The sequence below is a fragment of the Lonchura striata genome, chromosome Z (assembly GCF_050655825.1).
Source record: "Lonchura striata isolate lonStrDom1 chromosome Z, ASM5065582v1, whole genome shotgun sequence".
NCBI classification, from domain to species: Eukaryota; Metazoa; Chordata; class Aves; order Passeriformes; family Estrildidae; genus Lonchura; species Lonchura striata.
This window is the reverse complement of record NC_140740.1, coordinates 73,671,609-73,691,140: the sequence shown is the minus strand read 5'-3', so window position 1 is coordinate 73,691,140 and position 19,532 is coordinate 73,671,609. Positions and strand designations below refer to the sequence as shown.

The 19,532-nt window shown below is 36.3% G+C and overlaps 1 protein-coding gene across 2 annotated transcripts in view; it reads left to right on the top strand.

The window, feature by feature from the left end:
• CERT1 (ceramide transporter 1) overlaps window positions 1–19,320 on the top strand; it is an 80,869-nt gene extending 61,549 nt beyond the window's left edge. The window contains exons 8-18 of one of the 2 annotated variants that reach the window (XM_021531823.3): window positions 1,893–1,985; window positions 4,623–4,709; window positions 5,652–5,744; window positions 6,332–6,409; window positions 10,575–10,670; window positions 11,317–11,449; window positions 11,578–11,648; window positions 12,955–13,083; window positions 13,794–13,923; window positions 15,120–15,256; window positions 16,377–19,320. In XM_021531823.3, coding sequence (XP_021387498.1) covers window positions 1,893–1,985; window positions 4,623–4,709; window positions 5,652–5,744; window positions 6,332–6,409; window positions 10,575–10,670; window positions 11,317–11,449; window positions 11,578–11,648; window positions 12,955–13,083; window positions 13,794–13,923; window positions 15,120–15,247 — 1,038 coding nt within the window. In that variant the 3' untranslated portion in view covers window positions 15,248–15,256; window positions 16,377–19,320. The remainder of the gene's footprint in view (window positions 1–1,892; window positions 1,986–4,622; window positions 4,710–5,651; window positions 5,745–6,331; window positions 6,410–10,574; window positions 10,671–11,316; window positions 11,450–11,577; window positions 11,649–12,954; window positions 13,084–13,793; window positions 13,924–15,119; window positions 15,257–16,376) is intronic. The other variant, XM_021531824.3, reaches the window with a different exon arrangement.
• Window positions 19,321–19,532: the final 212 nt, after the last annotated feature.

The following is a 19,532-nucleotide window of genomic DNA, read 5'->3' as shown; positions in this document are numbered from 1 at the left end:
AGACTGATGTTTCCTAACTAGCGAAGAGAATACTCAACCAAACCATGGGCTGCCATTTTCTCCAGGATAATGCTGTGGGAAATAGTGTCAAAGGCTTTAGTGAAGTCTAGACAGATGACATCCACAGCCTTTCCCTCATCCACTAAGCAGGTCACTCTGTCAGAGAAGCTCAGGTTGGTAAGGCAGGACCTGCCTTTCACAAACCCCTACTGGCTGGGCTGATTGCCCAGTACGTGCTGTGTACTCTCACTTGAGTTATGTTCCATAACCTTACTGCCTGCTAGCAGCAGGCAGTGCAGGGTGAGGAATGGAGCATTTGCAATTAGTCCAAAACTTCTTCTTTGCCATTCCTTCCTCCTCATACTTTTTCCCAGCTCTAGTGCAAGTAGCTGTAGAGCCTCCATTGGTGACAGCCCTATGGGAAAAAAATCTGTTGCATTGTAGATCCTTCATGGAATGTAATTCCTTCAGGAAATACCCCTGCAGTTTGGACCTGTATGTTCTCTGCCCCGGAGCCGCATCTCCTCATCTTCTTAGTCTTGGCATCTCCCCTGTGATGTCTCACTTTTTCTACCAGTTCTTCTCTCCACTGAGTGTTTTATACTCCTTTTTTTTTTACCTTTAGAGAAGTGTCACATACATAGTGGATGGGCTAAGCTGCGTGTTGCAGTGAGTCTGTTTTGGAGCTGGCAAGAGCCACCTGTGTCTGCCACAAGGCAGCCCCAGTCTTCTCCCACAAAGGCTAACCATGTGAGCAGCACCTTGATGCCTACACCCTTAATTACAGCAATTGACTGTATTCAGATCTCTGTTACCATTATTCCACAGTGGTAGAGCTGCTTTTGGTTTAGTTTTTATCTTTTCATTTTAGTGCTTAAACATCACTTTTTAAGAGTAACTTCTATAACTATGGGCCTGATCAAAAGATATTGCTTTCCATATGATAGATAGATGTGGGATAAGAATGGTGTAATCTTTGTACTTTTGATTTTCTTGAATCTGTCTGTAAACTTCTCTAAAAAGGAAATAAATACTGTGAGATGATAGAAGTACAGATTATATGGTTAGTTTTCTTTCACTACCAAAATAGTCAAATGTCCAGAATGAAACTGCTGTAAAGCATGTAGTATTATCTAAAGTTATTGTAGTTACAGCTTTTCCTTCCACCTTTTATACTTAGCTTGGAGGATCTTGAGCTTGACTTTTGCAAGAATTTCAGAAGTGGTTATAGCTTTTTCATAGAAAGTATCTGGCAGTATGCATTTGTAGAGGCAATATTAAACTTAGTCTGATTTTGGCATTACAATTGCTTTATTCAAAATAGACAATGATATAGTCACCATCAGGTTCGTACGTAGCCTGGCTCCTAATACGGTCACAAGCTGTTACAGGAGAAGATTATCAAGTTGCACTCTCTGCATGGAGTCCACAAAATTATTCACAAAATTAGGGCAATTATTATTGCCCTAATTGTAGATACAAAGTTGTTAGTGTATCGCTACAATTCAGCCTGTTAGCTTTTTTATCAGTGTTAGTTTTTACACTTTGTTATCCCTGCCCAAGTATCTGTGTCAAGGAAGTTTATAAGTGTCAGATAAAAAGTATGACTCCCAATGAAGCATGAACAACTGTGCTTAAACTAGAAACCAGTTTTTGCTTGCTGGTCTGGTGTCTCCCATGTGACTTAGAAGATACCCTCCAGGTAGCTAGTTCCCCAAACTTTCTGTTATATATGCATGTATATTGGCACATATAATTCATACAAACAAATAAATTCAGAAACTCATCAGTTTTGCAGTTGTTGCTTGGAAAAAACACTACCCTAGCCATTCCATTTATTGGCATGTTGACAATTCATTTTCGCTGCATCAAATAGTTATGTAATTTTACAGGAGACAGAGAAGAGGAGAAGAATTGAAGAAGCATACAAAAATGCTGTGACAGAACTGAAGAAAAAGTCCCACTTTGGGGGGCCAGACTATGAGGTATGAATTCTACTTTAGAAATTTTTTATAATACTATGACTTTTTCTGGTGGGTTGACCCACTAAGCCACTCTGCTACTCCCCTCAGGTGGGCAGGGGAGAGAATATAATGAAAGTCTTCTGGGTTGAGATACAGACAGGGAAAGGTTACTCACCAAGTGTGACAGAGGCAAAACAGACTTAACTTGGAGAAATACTGCTTAATTACTAATCAAATCTTAAAACCACACTTCCTCTACACCTCTCTTCTTCCTGGGTTTAATTTCACGTCCAAATTTTCTGCCTTCTACCCCTCAGCTGTGCAGAGACAAAAGGAATGGGGGTCAGTTCCTCTGTCATCATTTCTGCCACTCTTTCCTCATCATAGGGAACACTCATTACACTCTTACCCTTCTCCAGTGTGGGATTGCTCCCACAGGAGACAGTTCTCCATGAACTCTTCCAACATGAGTCCTTCCCATGGACTGCAGTTCTCCATGAACTGCTCTGCATGAGTCTTCCCCACAGGATGCAGTCCTTCAGGAACAGGCTATTCCAGCATAGGTTCACAGTCCTGCCAGTAAACGTGCCCCAGCACAAGCTTCTCTCCATGGGGCCACAGGTCTTGCCAGAAGCCTGCTCCTGTGTGGGCTTCCCACAGGATCACATCATTCTTTGGGCATCCACCTGCCCCAGTGTGGGCTCCTCAGTGTGCTACAGGTGGATCTCTGCTCCTCCCTGGACCCTCCATGGGCTGCAGGGGAGCAGCTGCTTCACTGTGGTGTTCACCAGCATCTGCAGGGAAATCTCAGCATGTGGAGCACGTCCTGCCCCTCCTTCTTCACTGGTCTGGTACCTACTGAGCTCTTTCTCTCACATAGCCTCACATATTCTCACTCCACTCTTCTCCAGCTGCAGTTTTTTTCCCCCTTGTTAAATACATTATCCCAAAGTCACTGATGGGCAGTAGCAACAGCAGGACCATCCTGGAGCCAGCTTACACTGTCTCTGTTGGACGTGGGGGGAAGCGTCTGTCAGCTTCACACAGAAGCCACCCCTGTGGCCACTTCAGCTACCAAAACCTTGCTACAGTAACACAAGACACTTTTAAGATTGGGTTGTTTCTTAAAGAGGAAAAGCGAAGTTTCACAAGCCAGTGGAAGCATAATTTACAAGTGTGTTCATGCCAAACGTACTTTTTCACCTTGGAAACTGAAACTGCATGAAGAATCTCAGTCCTTAATTTCTTGAGTGGAAGTATATCTTAACCTTTGATGTTTTGCTTTTGTCTGAAGTATGTTTCTTACAGATACTTCTGTTGGTTTTTTCTTAATTTCTCTTACATTTGATACCACTTATATGTAATTGTACTTTACCTTTTTATTTGTTCAGCTGTAGAGATAAGTAAAACAAAAATATGAAAACTCTGACAGGAGAGATTGTCCTACAAGATTACATTTAATTTTAACTGATTTTTAATTTGTCACTACCACTTGAAATACTATGTTTTCAAATTCAGATTTTAAGTTCCTTGCTTCTGTTAAATTGCATTTCATCATCATTGTCCTCAGTGAGGTTTTTAGTTCTATCCTAAGATGCATAAACCAACCTTTGAAGAGTAATAGTAGAATGGTTTAGGTTGGAAAGGACATTAAAGATCATCTAGTTCCAATATTCTGCCATGGGCAGGGACTAATCCCACTAGACCAGGTTGCTTAATGCTCCATCCAGCCTGGCCTTGAACACTTCCATGGATGAGGCATCCACACTAATGTAAGCTAGTTCACCTGTAATACAGTAAGCTTGACCCTTTCATGTACATTAATGAAACACATTTCTACTTTCAAGTCACAGCCTGAGAAATAGTTATAGTACTAGTGCTGTACAGCTATTTAAGATACTTGATGTTAGAGTAATTGTTGTCATTGAGACAATCACTGTAAAAGAATTAAATAAATAGGAAGTTGAACTTTGTCTGCTTGGTTATTAGTCCAGCTGCTTCTTGCAGGTGTCACTGCTGATAGACAATTTCGGGTTGTTTTTTTTAATTTGCAGGACTAGGTTGTTTTACAGTACAGTAAAAGCAGTAAACCAAATTTTATTAAATTACCATTTTAATTGGTAGACTAGAGTTTTCAATCCTTGACTTAACTCTACCTGCTGTTTAGTGTAAAACTATTTTTTCCAAGAATGTTTAATAGACATCCCCAAAATTATGTCTTCCCTTGTTCTATTTTTGAACGCACATGAATATCAGTGCCTTAAGGCACTGTAATACTTGTAAGGAGTCTTAACTACATGGTTATCTTAATAGATGTACTTTACTGACACTGTAAACATTTTCAAGAGAAGACATTTATTAATTAAGTCCTAAATTTGGAGTCAAAGCATACTGACACTATTACTCACTTTCCTGGGGTTTTTTCTTCTTTATGTAACTATCATTAAATTGTTGTCAGGGGAAGACACTTCCTTTAACAAGTAAAGGTTTTCAAATAACTTGTAATCTAAGAATATTGGTGAAAATATTTGAGATGTGTAGAAGAAATTTGCTTCTATCAGTTACATATAAAATACAAACATGTATTTCTAATGTTAAATTGAAGTGGAACTTTTATGTCTCCAGAATTTTTAACTAGTTTTTTTTCTTATGCTCTAGGAGGGTCCTAATAGTCTGATTAATGAAGAAGAATTCTTTGATGCTGTTGAAGCTGCTCTTGACAGACAGGATAAAATGGAAGAACAGGTACTAACATTTGAAAAATGTCTTAATGATGAGCACTTCTGAGAGACTTCTGTGTCTTACAGTCTGTCCTGAGGTGTATCTCTTGAAGCTCCAGTTAATTTATTCTGACACTGATCAGGAAATTCCCCTTACTATTTTTACATTAAAATATTGTTGCTTAATGCTAATTTTGAGAAAGTAACTTCGTAGCTTGTCTAGAAAATAACAGTGTAAGTGCTAAGTATATTGAATGTCTCTAGTTTCTAATTCCTAAATAAATGTCCTGTATGAAAATTATCTATATGACTGCTGCCCTGTTAAGATAAAAATATCAAATACTGCTGTCTCTCAAAATCTCAGCTGTCTCTCAAAATCTAATAATTGATCTGAAGTTTCTTTTTACTTCAGTGATATATGGAATAGGAAAGACATTCTTCTGCGTGGCTACTTCACTAACTCATTTTTTAATACATTTCAGTGACAAGTATCAAAAAGGGATAAGGTATATTAGAAAACAGAGTATGAGAAAGTATGTAGTAGCATATAAGATGAGAGGGAATAACAAAGTCTTGCATCCTCTGTTGTAAAAGGCTTTATGCTTAGGAATGTGGTGAATAACAATGACCTGAGAACTAAAAGACTATCTAGTGGACCTGTAGTATCCAACAAAATTTACCCTATGTTGGGATCTCTTAGCAAAGAGTAAAGGTTTTGAGTGACTGTGATAGTACTACATGTACTACATGGATCTTTAGTGCTGCCAGTGTGTTTTCTTTTAGTCAGAAATACACCTTGAAGTTTAGATTAATTCAGCCTTAAAGCCCACTCACTGAGAATTCCAGTGGGATGACAGCTTCATGCCTGTCATGGACAGCATTAGTTGTTGTAGTGACTATGTAGATTGAGCATGACTCACTTTGTTTCAGCAGCTGACTAATAATAATTAAACCTATGTTGTTGCAGTCCCAAAGCGAAAAGGTTAGATTACACTGGCCAACATCCTTACCTTCTGGAGATGCATATTCAGCTGTGGGGACTCATCGATTTGTGCAAACGGTAAGATACTTATCCTGATCTTCTCAGAATAATGGGCTGGTCTGTGCTCTTTCTATGTAATATTTTGTATGGGTTGCTGAAATTTTTTTTAGTGTTTCTAGTAACTTCCAGTTGCCTACTCATTTTCGAAAAAAAGTAGCTGGAGCTGAAGAAGGACTGCTTTTTATCTTGGCTGATTTATAAAAAATACTGATTTAAGAACCTGTTTAGAATATTCTTTACTTGTATCAGGCTGGTCAGGCAGAAAAAAATGAAAAATCCCAATTGGCAAACTTCAGTATTTTCAAGATAACTTCATGCAGATTCATTGAATTTATTTTATTTTAAAAAAATAACAATCCAGTTGGTTGTATCAGGACTGGTTGATTTGTTTTTGAATGTTACTGGAAACACTATGCTCCTGTCAGGGCTACACTGGGAGCATAATATATAATAGGTGCATGAAATCAGCATTTGCTGCTGTGCTTGCTGCTTATGGTGCCTTTGTTTTCCTTTTCTTCATTATCTTGTGCTTGCAAGTTGGTACTGAACGCTCTGTTGTGCCTTTGTTCTGATTACTTGGTTTTTTCTTTGTCTGTCTCTGGTAGCCCTATAGTCGCTCTTCCTCCATGTCTTCCATTGATCTAGTCAGTGCCTCTGATGATGTTCACAGATTCAGCGCCCAGGTACTGTATTGATGTGTCAAGTGGGGGTTGCATATCTTTGCTTTATATCATCATTTTCTCTAGAACCTGGGTTTTTTTTCTTTTTTGGTTTTTTGTTACGTCAATCACTGCTTTAAACTAGTACATTGAGACAAACAAAGGAGTTCTCTATTCCTGTACTAAATGGTTGTCTTTCTTTACATCCAGCTTGCATGCATACCACTTGTGCAGAGGCCCTAATCTCATGAAACTATTTGGCTTACTTCAGTAGCTTTAATAAAAATGTCTATAGTTCAAAAATTTTATATCTCTATGTCTATTGAAAGTAGAATAACATCTTTTACAGAGGCTAGAGATGGTCTTTTCTTCAGATTGAATATTCTGATTGAATTTCTTGCTTTTAAATCAAAGATTTGATTTTTGTCTGAAGTGTTAAGTTGTAATGTTATTAATACATTGAGTCTTATGGTTCACTATTACTATTTTTTACTTCTGTGACTAGTTTGATTACCAGAAGTCCATTAAACATGCTGACCAACAAGACTGTGGGTATGAGAAATAATATTGAAGTGTTCATGTATATTCACTTGTCCTTCAGAAATTAAATCTGATATCCTGAATATGTCAGTGTTGCAATAATGATACATTCCAGTAATGTACAAAATTACGTTAGGTACTTACTAGGAAGGTGATAGTTTATAGTAGAATTAGATAAGCGTTTGCTTTTTAATCTCCAAAACAGTAGGTCAGATATGTTATTCATGCTATTTCTTTCCTTCTCTGGTCCATACATGATGGTGAATATGGAGCTTGCTTTTGGGATCTGCTCTTTTGCAAGTTTTTTAAAAGCTCTGACCAATCTTTTTTTTTTTTTTTTCCAAATGAATGGAATTTATTTTTGTTTTTAACAGAGCCTGGAATTTTATTACCTGCAGACCCTACTACCAGCTCCATGAACAGAACCAACATTTAAGGACTTGCCTAATGAACTAAAATTCCAAGACCTTTTGCAGTCCGTTTATTTCTGAAATCTGAACTTACTGCAAGGGAAAAAGTATGCAACAACTGTTGCACAACAGTGATAGGCTCATCACTGGTACTCCAGTAGCTGAGTTAGTTTTCTAAGTTGTTTTTTTCTTTGGGAGGAGGGGTAATAAAGTGAGGGGATAATAAAGGGGGTAATAAGGAATAGAAAGCAAGTTTGATTGCCAAGACAGAAACTAGTACTCTGTCAAGTTGTAGGTGCAGAGATCATTAAGCATAAGGAGAACTCTTATTTTCCAAGATATGCAGGTGTTCTCATTTTCACCTGTTTTATGCCTGTGATAACATTTCTGTATTCATATGATAAACCTGAGTTATAGAGTACCACCATGACTGCAGAATTTATCACTTAAAAACACACCTGAGGTGGACCAGATCCGTATGACAATAATGCAAATTGTGGCTAAGTATCAGGATCAAATGGACTGGAGTAAAGTTGCTCTTTTTGCCTGCTGCACAGATTATACTACATGAAAGTTACTGTGGAGTGCCTCCTAATGCAGTTTCAAGTTAATGGACTAACTACAGAAAGTGTGAATATCCCCACATGCAGTTCCAGCCTCCAAGTATTTTCCCTAAAATAAATTTTTGCCAGACTAACAAGTATTTCACCTACTCTGGAGTTTCAGTTCTACTGAACAAGAACAAAGAGCATGATGAGAATAGCAGACCTTTTCATTCTATCTGCTATAGACTTTATTAAAAATTTATTAAAAATTGGCCTGTGTCACTGTGCCTTCCTGTTCTCAGGCTGACAATTTGCTTTAGGAAGGCAAAGTGGTATCTTGGTTCTTAATAAATGTGATTTTTTTTCCTAGACTTCATGTGAATGAAGGGAATACTGGTATCAGTAAAAGGTCAATAGCAATTTGCAGCCCTGTTTTTAAGTCTGAGAAGTTTAAACATGTATTCTGATGGGAGCTGTTTCTTCAGTGTGTCTCTAGAAAGGTGTTGTTGTCTCTGCCAGCTGCGTAGGAGTTCAGATCACTTTATTTTAAAGATCTGTCAGCTTTATAATAGGTTCTGAGTTGTTCTTAGGCCCTTTAAAAGGAAAAACTTGCCACTCAAAGTTCAGGTCAAGGCTTTATGACATACAGGTTGCAAGCAGACCGTTCTTGTAGCCAGCTAGGAACCCAGAGGTAAGAGTGAGCCTCTCAGGTGGGAGAGAATCTTTGGATCTTGTCTGTGCCTCTGAAGTTGATGCAAGTTTGTCACATGGTGACCAGTTGCATAGACTAAATACAGTTTGTACAGACAATGTGCACAAGCAGGTTGTGTAAATCCTGCATTTCCTGCTGAAGAAGGAGCCTGTTTAGATTGCATTCCTGGGGATGCCTCGTCCTCGTCTTTCCTTGATATTTCTTTCATCCCATTGCATCCAGCACGTAAAGCAAAAAGTATCAAAAGACAAAAGTAAATGTATAAAGTGTAGCTTTTTCCTTAATAAATTAAGAGATAGGATAGAAAATACGTAAGGGCCTGAAGGAATGGGAAGTACGTGCTGAGAGCATAGCAAGAATTCCATTCTTAAAGCAGTGTGATGAAGAGCTAAATAATTGTTTATTTAAATAGCCCACATTCTTACCTGGTTTGTATTGTACTGCCACTGTTTCACTGGGAAAAAAAAGGGAAGAAACTTTTGTAGGAAACCTGCTAATAACTGGCAGCAAAAGTTGGCTTGTCTAGAAGCCTTGGTGGTGCTTTTTGTTCACTGAAGCTCAGAACCAGAGCACCCAAAACCTGGATTGATAACTTTGCCTTGTCTAGAGAAGTCTATGCTTAGTTAAAATAAGACAGTTAGGATTTCCATTTGGTGGATTTTGTTTATTCATGTTGTGCTTCTAGAGTTTTATGTGATTCAGTTACCTTTTTTCTTTCTGGCCTTAAGCGTATTGCCTGTTAGGTACATAGTACATACAAAATTACTGCCTTAAATTAAAAGTAAATAATACGTTTAAATTCTTTATCATATAAAAAAAAATATTAATTGATATTATTTTTGCTTCCTACTTGTTTTCATACTTGCACAAACATGTTTTACTTATTTTACTGCACACTAGGCTTCATATTTTTGTAAGATGTGCAAAAGCACCTTGGGGTTCAGACTGTTAATTTTGTGCACTTCAACTAATCTTTATGTTGATCAATTAACTAATTTTGTTTGTAGTGCTTTTTCTTTTGGGAAAAAAAAAGAGGTATTTCTAGTAGTTCAGGAAAATGCTGTGAATCAAGTGGACTTGCTTTCTGTGACAGGTTTTAGTAGTTGTCTGTCTTTTGGGTAGATAAAAATTATTGAAGTGTTTCAAATATTTGAAACATTACACAGCAATGGATACTCTATGATTTTGCATCTGTTTTTATTTGGGGCATTAGGAAAAGGGTGGAGAACAAAAAAAAAGAATAATGTATTAGAGCTAAAGTACACATCATCTTCCTGTCCCAGTACCCATTTTCATGCATATTGTATGGAATAAAAAATGAGATAGTCACATAGCATATATTCGTCTGTAAAAAAAAAGGCACAGCTTCTAGCAAAATAAGTTTTAAACTAGCATTTTGTAATTGTAGAATCTCTGTACCATCATAATCCTTTGAGTGTAGGCATTTCTGGGTTTTTTTTTCTAGCTGTCAACTCTGCAAAGATGCCTCTGAAACTGAGGAGGCATGCTTTGCTTGTGATTCTTCTCTTCACTGCTCTTCCAATATGACTTTTGATGTGCATTTGCTTTTTAGAGCTTGTCAGTCTTCCTCCCTAATCCCCTGCCTTTGCGGAGCTTTCAAAATGCTCTTCAGTGAATATCTTATAGTGTACTGCAGTTCCATTTAGAGATACTTGCAGTTCCTATCTGCTGAAGTAAAGAACTGTCTTAGGTAGAAGTGATGAGGTTTGACAGTTTAAAGGCACAAAGGCAGGCTAGGAAGTACCCACAAAGGATGAAATCGGAATTTGAATCAAGATTTTGGCTTTTGTTTCTGAAGGCCAGCATTATTTGTTTGTTCCTAACCTAACAGAGAACTCTCGTTCAAATTCAGCTCCTGCACCGGAATTGAAGTATTAACTTGTGACTTCCAGTGCTGTACAGTGTCTCCCCAAAACCATGGAAGAAATGAGTTAAAAATTACTGGTTTATTTCTTTTACAGGTGGAAGAGATGGTACAAAACCACATGACATATTCCTTGCAAGATGTAGGAGGAGATGCCAATTGGCAGCTAGTGGTAGAAGAAGGAGAAATGAAGGTAAATGTTTCAGGTTTAGTTAATTCATATAAGATGATACACTGTGAAGACAGATACTTCCAGTGTACATTTAGCAATGTTATCTTTACTGCTGGACTCCATGATTTTAAGGGTCTTTTCCAATCTAAATAATTCTATGATTTTTGAAAAAATCAGTAAGTTATGCTGTTGTGACTGGGGTCCATGAGAACTGTAGCTTCTAATCTATGTATTCATATAAAATTCTGTGTAACTCTTTCAATAGATTAATCTTTATAAATTCCTTTCTCATTCTCTCCTACTTAAAGCTCGGTATCAAAATAATGTGTAAATTCTATGTACAAAAATAACAAGAGTAACAAGCTACAGTGTGTTGGCTGCTCCCCCATGATTATAAACCCATGTCAATAGTAATAAATAAGCTAGCTTAATAATTTCTGGAGTAGAAACTTTAAAGTACTGGTATTTTAATGGGAATTGCCACATAAGAATGTCTTCAGTGGATGTTACCAGAGGACACTTTCATGGCAAATTATTTGCATAATAAGCTTCTAGGTAAGTGGTTTATTAGTTCAGATTTTTTTAGACTGATTAAATTTAAACAATTAAAACATGAACAGTTTTGACAGCTTCTGCTTTACGTATCTTTCTTTGTGTTTGGCTCTAGGTATACAGACGAGAAGTAGAAGAGAATGGAATAGTTCTAGATCCTTTGAAAGCAACCCATGCTGTTAAAGGGGTAACAGGGCATGAAGTTTGCCACTACTTCTGGAATGTTGACGTTCGTAATGACTGGGAAAGTAAGGCATTGGTTCTTCAGCTTTGAAGATTTATCAGCAAGAATAGTATTTATAGCATTGTCCTATTTTCTGTGACTGTTCACTGATGGTTTTTTTTTTCCCTTCCCCCTGCCCCCCTCCCCTTTTAGCAACAATTGAAAATTTCCATGTCGTGGAAAATTTGGCTGATAACGCAATCATAATTTACCAGACACATAAGGTAATAACACTTCATTTGCATACCTTACTGAGACATCTGAAGCATGCATGTTTCAGTATTATGAATACTTGACTTGTCTAACAATTTAAAATGCTGTTCTGGACAATATTCCAGAACAAGTTCTCTACTAACTGCAACTTCCATCAATTTTTCAAACTTTTCTTGAGACATAATTGGTTATGTATGTGTCTGATAGAGCTTGTAGTAGCAAGTGAGGCCTGCTTTTAATGTCATGATTATATCACTGCCAGCAAGGCCAGAGCCATCCAAAGCAAACAGAAGCAATAAATCACCACTGACTACAAGGAAGAAGTTACACGACTGTATCACATTTTTTTTGCAAAAATGCAGGTTAATGTTCACCACAATTATGTGACATACCACCTCATAATGAAAGTCTTTTTAATTGTTGGTACAACATTTTTTCTTGTACCTTAATTGTTTTTTCCCCCAAAATGGTTTTGGTGTCAATTTATTAAAATGTTCATTTGAATTACAGCCCAACAATTGAAATGTAAAGATCTGAAAAATCTATAGGAATAAAATTTACATACTTATCCTTAGTCTTGTATGTTTCCAAATATTAGTATATTCAAATGTTAAAACAAAAGTTTTTCTTTGACAATTTTACCAGTAGTGCAGTTACATTAAAACTTCTTTAAAAGAGGACTCATAATTTTGAGTAAGACATTTGTGTCATCTATATTGGTTGTGGTAAAAGCCAGAACTTTTTTTTGTATGGAATGTCAGGAAAATAAGTTTGGTATATTTTCTTACTTTGTCACACACTTCACTTCTGAAACTTTCTCTTGGATAGTATCAGTTTGCTATACCTGTCTTACTGAAGTAGTAGCTTTTTGAGGTATTTTTTTTTTTAAATACATCCCTCCTCTCTCTTCTCTGGAGACATAAGTAACTATAGATGCATCCCTGTACACCTAGCCATTAGTTCAGTTTGTAGCTTGCAAGTATTAACTAAAACGCAAACCTCTGAGGTTCATGGTACAGGAGGGCAACTGCTCATTCCTATTTTTTAAATAAAAAATTCATTGCAGTTTAGTGCTCTGCATTTCAAAGACGTTAAAGTTTTGCCTTATTGTTTTTTTTTCATTTGAAGTGTAGCCAATGTGATATTTCTGTTCCCTATTTACAACAGCTATGTTCTCTTTCATCTTTCAGAATGAAATCACTAACTTGGAAGATACTTTAACTTAATAATATAACTGACCTGGTTTGCCTTGTTTGGTTTTGAATTTTAACTAGTAGTTAAACCTGTAAAAGCTTATGTTCAGGTATTTCTCTGCAGAGAGTGTGGCCAGCCTCTCAAAGGGATGTGCTGTATTTGTCTGCCATCAGAAAAATACCAGCATTCAGTGAAAATGATCCAGAAACATGGATTGTGTGCAATTTCTCTGTAGAACATGACAGTGCTCCTGTAAGTGTTATTTTGATTCCGCAAAGTTCTGTAGTTTTTCTGTTCTTGCAGTGCAGGAGAGTTTTTACAAAAATACAGTTGATTTAAACCGTGGTAAAATGACTTGATGAAGGCATTCCTAGCCAAAAGCTTCTTTGCCTTCTCTGTCATTTGCATGATCTAAGGTGTCACAGCAGAATGGAAGCAAAATTTCTGGAGATGTGAAAATATTTTAAAGAGTTGAGGTCATTTTGTATGGAATCAAATCAATATCTCTTCAGCACTATCAAATATAAGCGTAGGTTTGTATAATTATAGATAGTCTCCATTTTGCACAGTTTTGCCTTGGTTCTACGAGATAATAGCAATGGTTGTTTTCCTTGGATTGCTATTCCATTGCATGCTTTCAAGGGAAAAGTTAACTGATATTTGTAAATGCTGATACATTATTCTTGAAATGTTTCTTTACTGAGTTATCACAGCAGTTGAAGTAATTAACTTAAAATTTGTTAAGCAAGCAGAAAGTTAAAATTCAGACATTTTAGATCCTTTCCCTATCCACCATGTATCTTTTATTTTACTCACTTTCATGTTGCAGCCATGTAAGTGCTAGAAAGCAGACTCTAAGAAACACAGCTTCTAGAGTCTCTTAGACTTCACAATGAAAAGATGTTCATGCTCAAGTATGCTGAAATTAGTTTAAAGCTTACAATGTTTCATATTTTTGGCAGCTGAACAATCGCTGTGTCCGTGCCAAAATAAATATTGCAATGATTTGTCAGACTTTAGTAAGTCCACCAGAGGGCAACAAGGAAATAAGCAGAGACAACATTCTGTGCAAGATTACATATGTAGCTAATGGTAAGTATAAAACTTTTCAGTATGACATTCATGATGTTAATTTTGGGGAGTTGAATACTGGCACAAAAAAAAAAAAAGGCTTGATGCCTTTTCTCTTTTCTATTGTATCTATATATATAACATCACCTTTGTGTTCATCATGTTCAAAAGGTCTCAGATTAAGGTGCTACATGAACTGGTGAATGGGATCATTTGTTATGGTGTACTCTGGAAGGAATAAATGGAAGAACTGTGAAGTTCAGTCCTAAGTATATAACCTTGGGGTGGAGGAAGTGGGCAGAAATGTCTGCAACTGGAATGAGTTGGCATAGTTTTTAGTTTCAGTAATGGTATGTTGGGTTTTTTCATGTACTACTGTGATTTTTTTTTCTTCCAATTCATCTCATTAGGCTGAAAAGTTGCTGATAGTAAAGATACAGTTCTTATCCCCTGATGCCAAGGAGGAGTAAATACATTTTGTATGAAGATGCTTGCAAGCTGTATAATTTAGTCTACATTTCTTAATATTTTTTTTTTAGCTGATAGATCCTTGGTATTGATTAAAAAATTTCAAAGCTAAATTGTATTGTTGCTGTACCCAGTATTTAGAAATGTATTGGAGATGCTTACTATCACAAAACACTTCAAGGGTAGCTCACTCTGCTTTTTAGTTTTTTTTAAGTTTCTGAATTATTTAAAAAGTATATTTTCACTGCTAAATTCTGAACTGTGACTACATGGGAAGTTGTAGCTTTTTCAGCAACGTATTTTCCCTGTGAATTTAAAATAACTTCAAATTTTGTTTAAATGCTTTATAATCATTTGCAGGGTGTTGCCTGTGTGGCAGTTCTGCAGGCAAATGCAGAATTATTGAAAAATTAAGACTGACTCTGCTGTCTTTGAAATAGGAAGTTGCTCAAGTCTCTGTTTCTTGGAAGCCCATAGACAATATCCTCTTCTATTCAGACATTTTCCCAAGACTTACCATACAGCATATTTAATGTTTTCTAAATAATGGCATCATAGATCTGGACTGAGTTTGAGTATTACAAATAGAAAATGCTATAGCACAAGCCTAGGGACATAAAAAAATCTGCTGATGGTTATTCTTTCTTGTTACTTCAGGAAGCGTTGCAGAAGCAATTAACTAAAATTTACTTTTTCAACATTTAGTGGAGTTGCTTTATTTCAATGCCCTTCTTTCTGTTTATTTCTAGTGAACCCGGGAGGTTGGGCACCGGCATCAGTGTTGCGGGCAGTGGCTAAACGAGAATATCCAAAGTTCTTAAAGCGTTTTACATCATACGTGCAAGAGAAAACAGCAGGAAAGCCTATTTTATTCTAGTACTAGCAGGTATACATACTTTTTAAATTCTTGAATCACCATTTTGAAGGCCAAATGAAGTATGCGATCTGGGAATGTCTTACATTATTAGCATTGCTTCAGTACTTGCTTTAGCTTGCAATATACTTTTTTAAAACCATCATGCAATTCATGTGTACAGGCTGCACAAGTTAGCCAGCATTAGTTTTCATAGACTTTTATTGGCTCATCTTGTTTTTGCATACATGTCCAATTTATATAGAAGTAAAGCAGGATGAGTACTGGCTTTTTCCACTTTCACAGGCATTTTGCACTTGTTCTGAAAAGATACACACTGAACTTACTCTAGAGCCTCATGAGGTTTTTATAACGTAAATTCTACTTAAAATTGTGTATTTCATAGACTATGAGTACATTTCAGTTTTCTTTTATATTAACAGAATAGTTTTAACCTAGGATTTTTTTTAATGGAACTTCACTGACAGACCAACATGAATTAATATAGTATTTAGAAGACTCTGACTTAAGTTTTTAGCCTTTCTGATGAACCTAGGAAAGAAAAGGGATTTCCAGGTGCTTTCTGAAGTCAATGGATATATTCTTAATATAGGTTAGAGTTATTGGCTAATATAAACTCTTTGAACAGTTAGATGATGATAAGACATAAGAAGAGGATTTCTTGATCCCTTTGAGGATATCTTAGCCCCTTAGTGTTAAATAAGGCTTAACTCATTTTTGCTAGTTTTGACACCTGCTATATATATTTCATTTTCTATAACTGTCATGTCAAACCACAGAATTCTGTTTAGTTGTGCTAGTGTTACAGCATCATTCAGTTACATCTGAAGATGAGTCTCTATCACATTTTCTATGTGTGACATAGTTCTATCTTTGGGTTCCATTTACTGTGTCAGACTCCAAAAGTCTTAGTTGCTTCATTCTTCTGTGAAAGTTATCCCTGTAATGATTCACAATTTTAAATGTGAATTGTTAGAGAACTAGTGTAAGTAAAGGATTAAGAACAAGGCATTACAAGCCAACAGTTAACACATGATGATAGTGGTCCTGATGATATTTAAGGTGTTTAACAAGTTCATTCTGCTAGCAGTATACAAACTTTTCAGTCCTGTATTCTTTTGTTTACCTGCAGCAATCAGAACAAGACTGGGTGAGCATTCCACACTGGAGAAGTGACCATGCATAGAGCACTCCATGCTGGAACGAAGGATCTACAGTCTTTTTATGGCCCAGGTTCTAGGCTTTGTATACTGAAGTGAAGAAGTGTTGCAACACCATGGGGCTGAATATTTAACAGTAGCTCTCTCCTGCTAACTTTCTTGCTGAATTAGTGTGTAATTATAAATACATGTATTGATAACATGTATATGGTTCTATTTTTATTTGCTTGCTTTAGAAGAAGAAAAGTGCATACAACTTTGAATCACCAACATGGGCTACTGTGTTAATTTTAAACAAGTTGTAGAATTTCACTATCAACCTTCCTAAGATACTTGTGCAGATTTTTTGCATGTGTAAAAAGCACAAGAGACAAATGCACATATAGCATACTGTATGTGCTTTATATGCACAAAAATCTGTGTGGTATTTTGGGGATGTTGAAAGGAGTGGCTTCAGTAAAACCTAGGTAACTTGTTGGCAGGTTTTGTTTTGCTTTGTATAATCACAGTTCATTGCTGCTGGTTTCTATAATGAATCATCTTGTTACATAAAATGCCAGTTAATATCTGAGGGCTGTCGATATCCTTATGACTTTGCCTTTTCTATTGTCTTACTCTTATGACGATCTTTAGTTCTGAAGGAGTAAGAGTGTGAAAAGCTTTATTTTTTCCAGATATCTTTATATTTCTATTGTACTTTTTAGTTATGTAATATGTGCTGCAGAATTTTTGTTTTAAAACATGATATAGAAATACCTAGAAAGATTCTGTATGAGAGGGCAAAGGACTGCCTAAAACCTAGAAGACATCTGTCCATGCTTTCTGTGGACTACTTTCTTGGATAATACTTGGGGATTTTTCAAAACTGTGAGAAGGTACACTATAATATTTATTGAAATAATTTGGATTACATAAAGCAACATTCCCAGTCTCGGTTGAGGACGAGTACATTATTTTCAGATCCTGCATGTGTTTTCCTCATCTCAATAAAGCTGTGCTATGAGGTTCATGTAGAAAAATTGCCTCTTGATCAAAAACCCATCAGAGCTATAAGAATGCATAGGTCTTACTGGAAAGTTCCCTTTAGCTGCTGTGAAAATTTAAATGTCAGATGTTTCTCTGCCTTTGATTCTGGAGATACTTGTTAGGAGCAGACAGTGTTGGGCTAGTACTGACTGTGAGGTCTTTTATCCATGTCCTGTAGTTGGAAACTCTTCAGAGGCTGCTTGGTGTTTCACTAAACTGTGTATCTTGAGGAAAAAAGTTGCAGATATATTTTCTTTAAAAGAAAGTTGAAAGTCAAATTTATTTGATACAGTGTGCTAGGTGCCTGAAAAGAGATATAATACAGTAACTTAGTGAAGATTTGGTAAATGAGTAAATGTGATCTGCACAGTATTGAAAAATTTCTCTGTTCATCTTCTCTGTAGAGATGAAACCGTACCTAACACATGATTACACACGCATGCAGATTTCATGCTTCATAACTCTTCCCTTTTTATTTGCCTTTCTCTAATGGTGTGCATGGAATATGCCTTATTACAGAGTTATTCTGTTCATTTGAATATGTAGAAAAGTGCCTATATGGTAATGTTAGCAAGGCAAATAAGATGAAAATTTGTACATCTTTACTATATCACCAGTGAGCATTTTATATACCAACTTTAAAAAACAAAATCTTATACCTCAAATGTATTTCATCTTTTTACAATCAACCAAGCAGTGGTACATTCCACCACAGCCACTGATCAGAACTTAACAAAAAAGTCCAAAATATAAACTCCTTATTTGCCGTTTCTGGTAATTGTTGGAACACGGACAAGTTTATTAATTTAATAGGATAGCTTTATTTTACAAAGGTATGGAAAGTTTACAAAGCAGTATATAAACTTATATCATTAGTTGCATTTGCACTAAATGTGATGTACTTTTGCGAATTATTCTGTAAATAAAATGACACTACAGATACTATTTGTAAAGAGTATGTTTTACTTTTAGATAAAGGCACTGGTACTTCACTGCAGCTAGCCCTGCCCAATCAGATTTGTAAGAGGCTTTTCAAGGACTATGGAAGGAGTTACGTGACTGAGAAATCATTATTAATGGACCTCTGAAAAAGTAATCTCAAAAGGCTGGAGGCCTCTCATATTGTCTTTGTGTGAGTAGCCATTAGAGCCTTTCTTCTGGAGGGGATGTTGCTTTTATGGTTTTTCACAATTTGCCTTGTCTCTTGAGCCATCCCTCTTGTCAGTCACTGCCAGGTCTGTGTGCTCTCGAGTTCACTTCCTCCTGTTAACAGATAGGAGTGTTAACACAGCTGTGGTGGTCTTTGCAGAAGCAGCTTCTGACTCTGGAATGGTTGTTTTGTAAGCTGAACTAGTTCAAAAGGCTGAAAATGCAGCAATCATCAAATACATCAGATGCATCTTTGGATATCTGCATCTGTTTGGGGAATTTAGATGTTGGCAAACTAGATCTGAAGGATATGACTTGATAGAACTTGTACTGGGAATGAAGATGAGATGGTCATTGTTACTCTGTCTGAGAACCTGAAAATCTTTGACAAATTTATCTGTGAAAAATGTGATGCACTTTGAAAAAAATTTACCTTTCACTTAATTGGGCTGAGCTGGCTTATCTGAAGTTGTGCAGATTCTCTTTAATCAGATTGTCCACCTGTATTTTTGTCAAGTTGTACAGATGCTGTATTTGAATTGCCGCTGTTCATTTACAGACTTAAAACATGAATCATATTTTTGAGTACCTTGAGTGTGTAGAGTTGTAACTGTTCTATAATAGCTTTATGATCCTAATGATAAGTTTTAAAAATTAAAAGAAGTTGGCTCTTACATGTTACAATCACAAATTTAAAACCAGTATTTAAAATTTAAAAGTATTAAAAATTATGAAGAAAAATCTTGGCTCCTCGTTGTTTTTAACTTTCCAATGTTCAGAGAAATCTTAACCTTTTAACCAACTTTTAAATCATGAATGAATTTATATACAATATTCTAGTGCAAGGAAAACATTTAACAGGAAAGCAGTTCACTTGAGTTATTGAGATCACTTCTAGACTATGTCAGCTCTTCATTTGTATGGAATAACAAGATTCTGGGAGCTTCCATAGG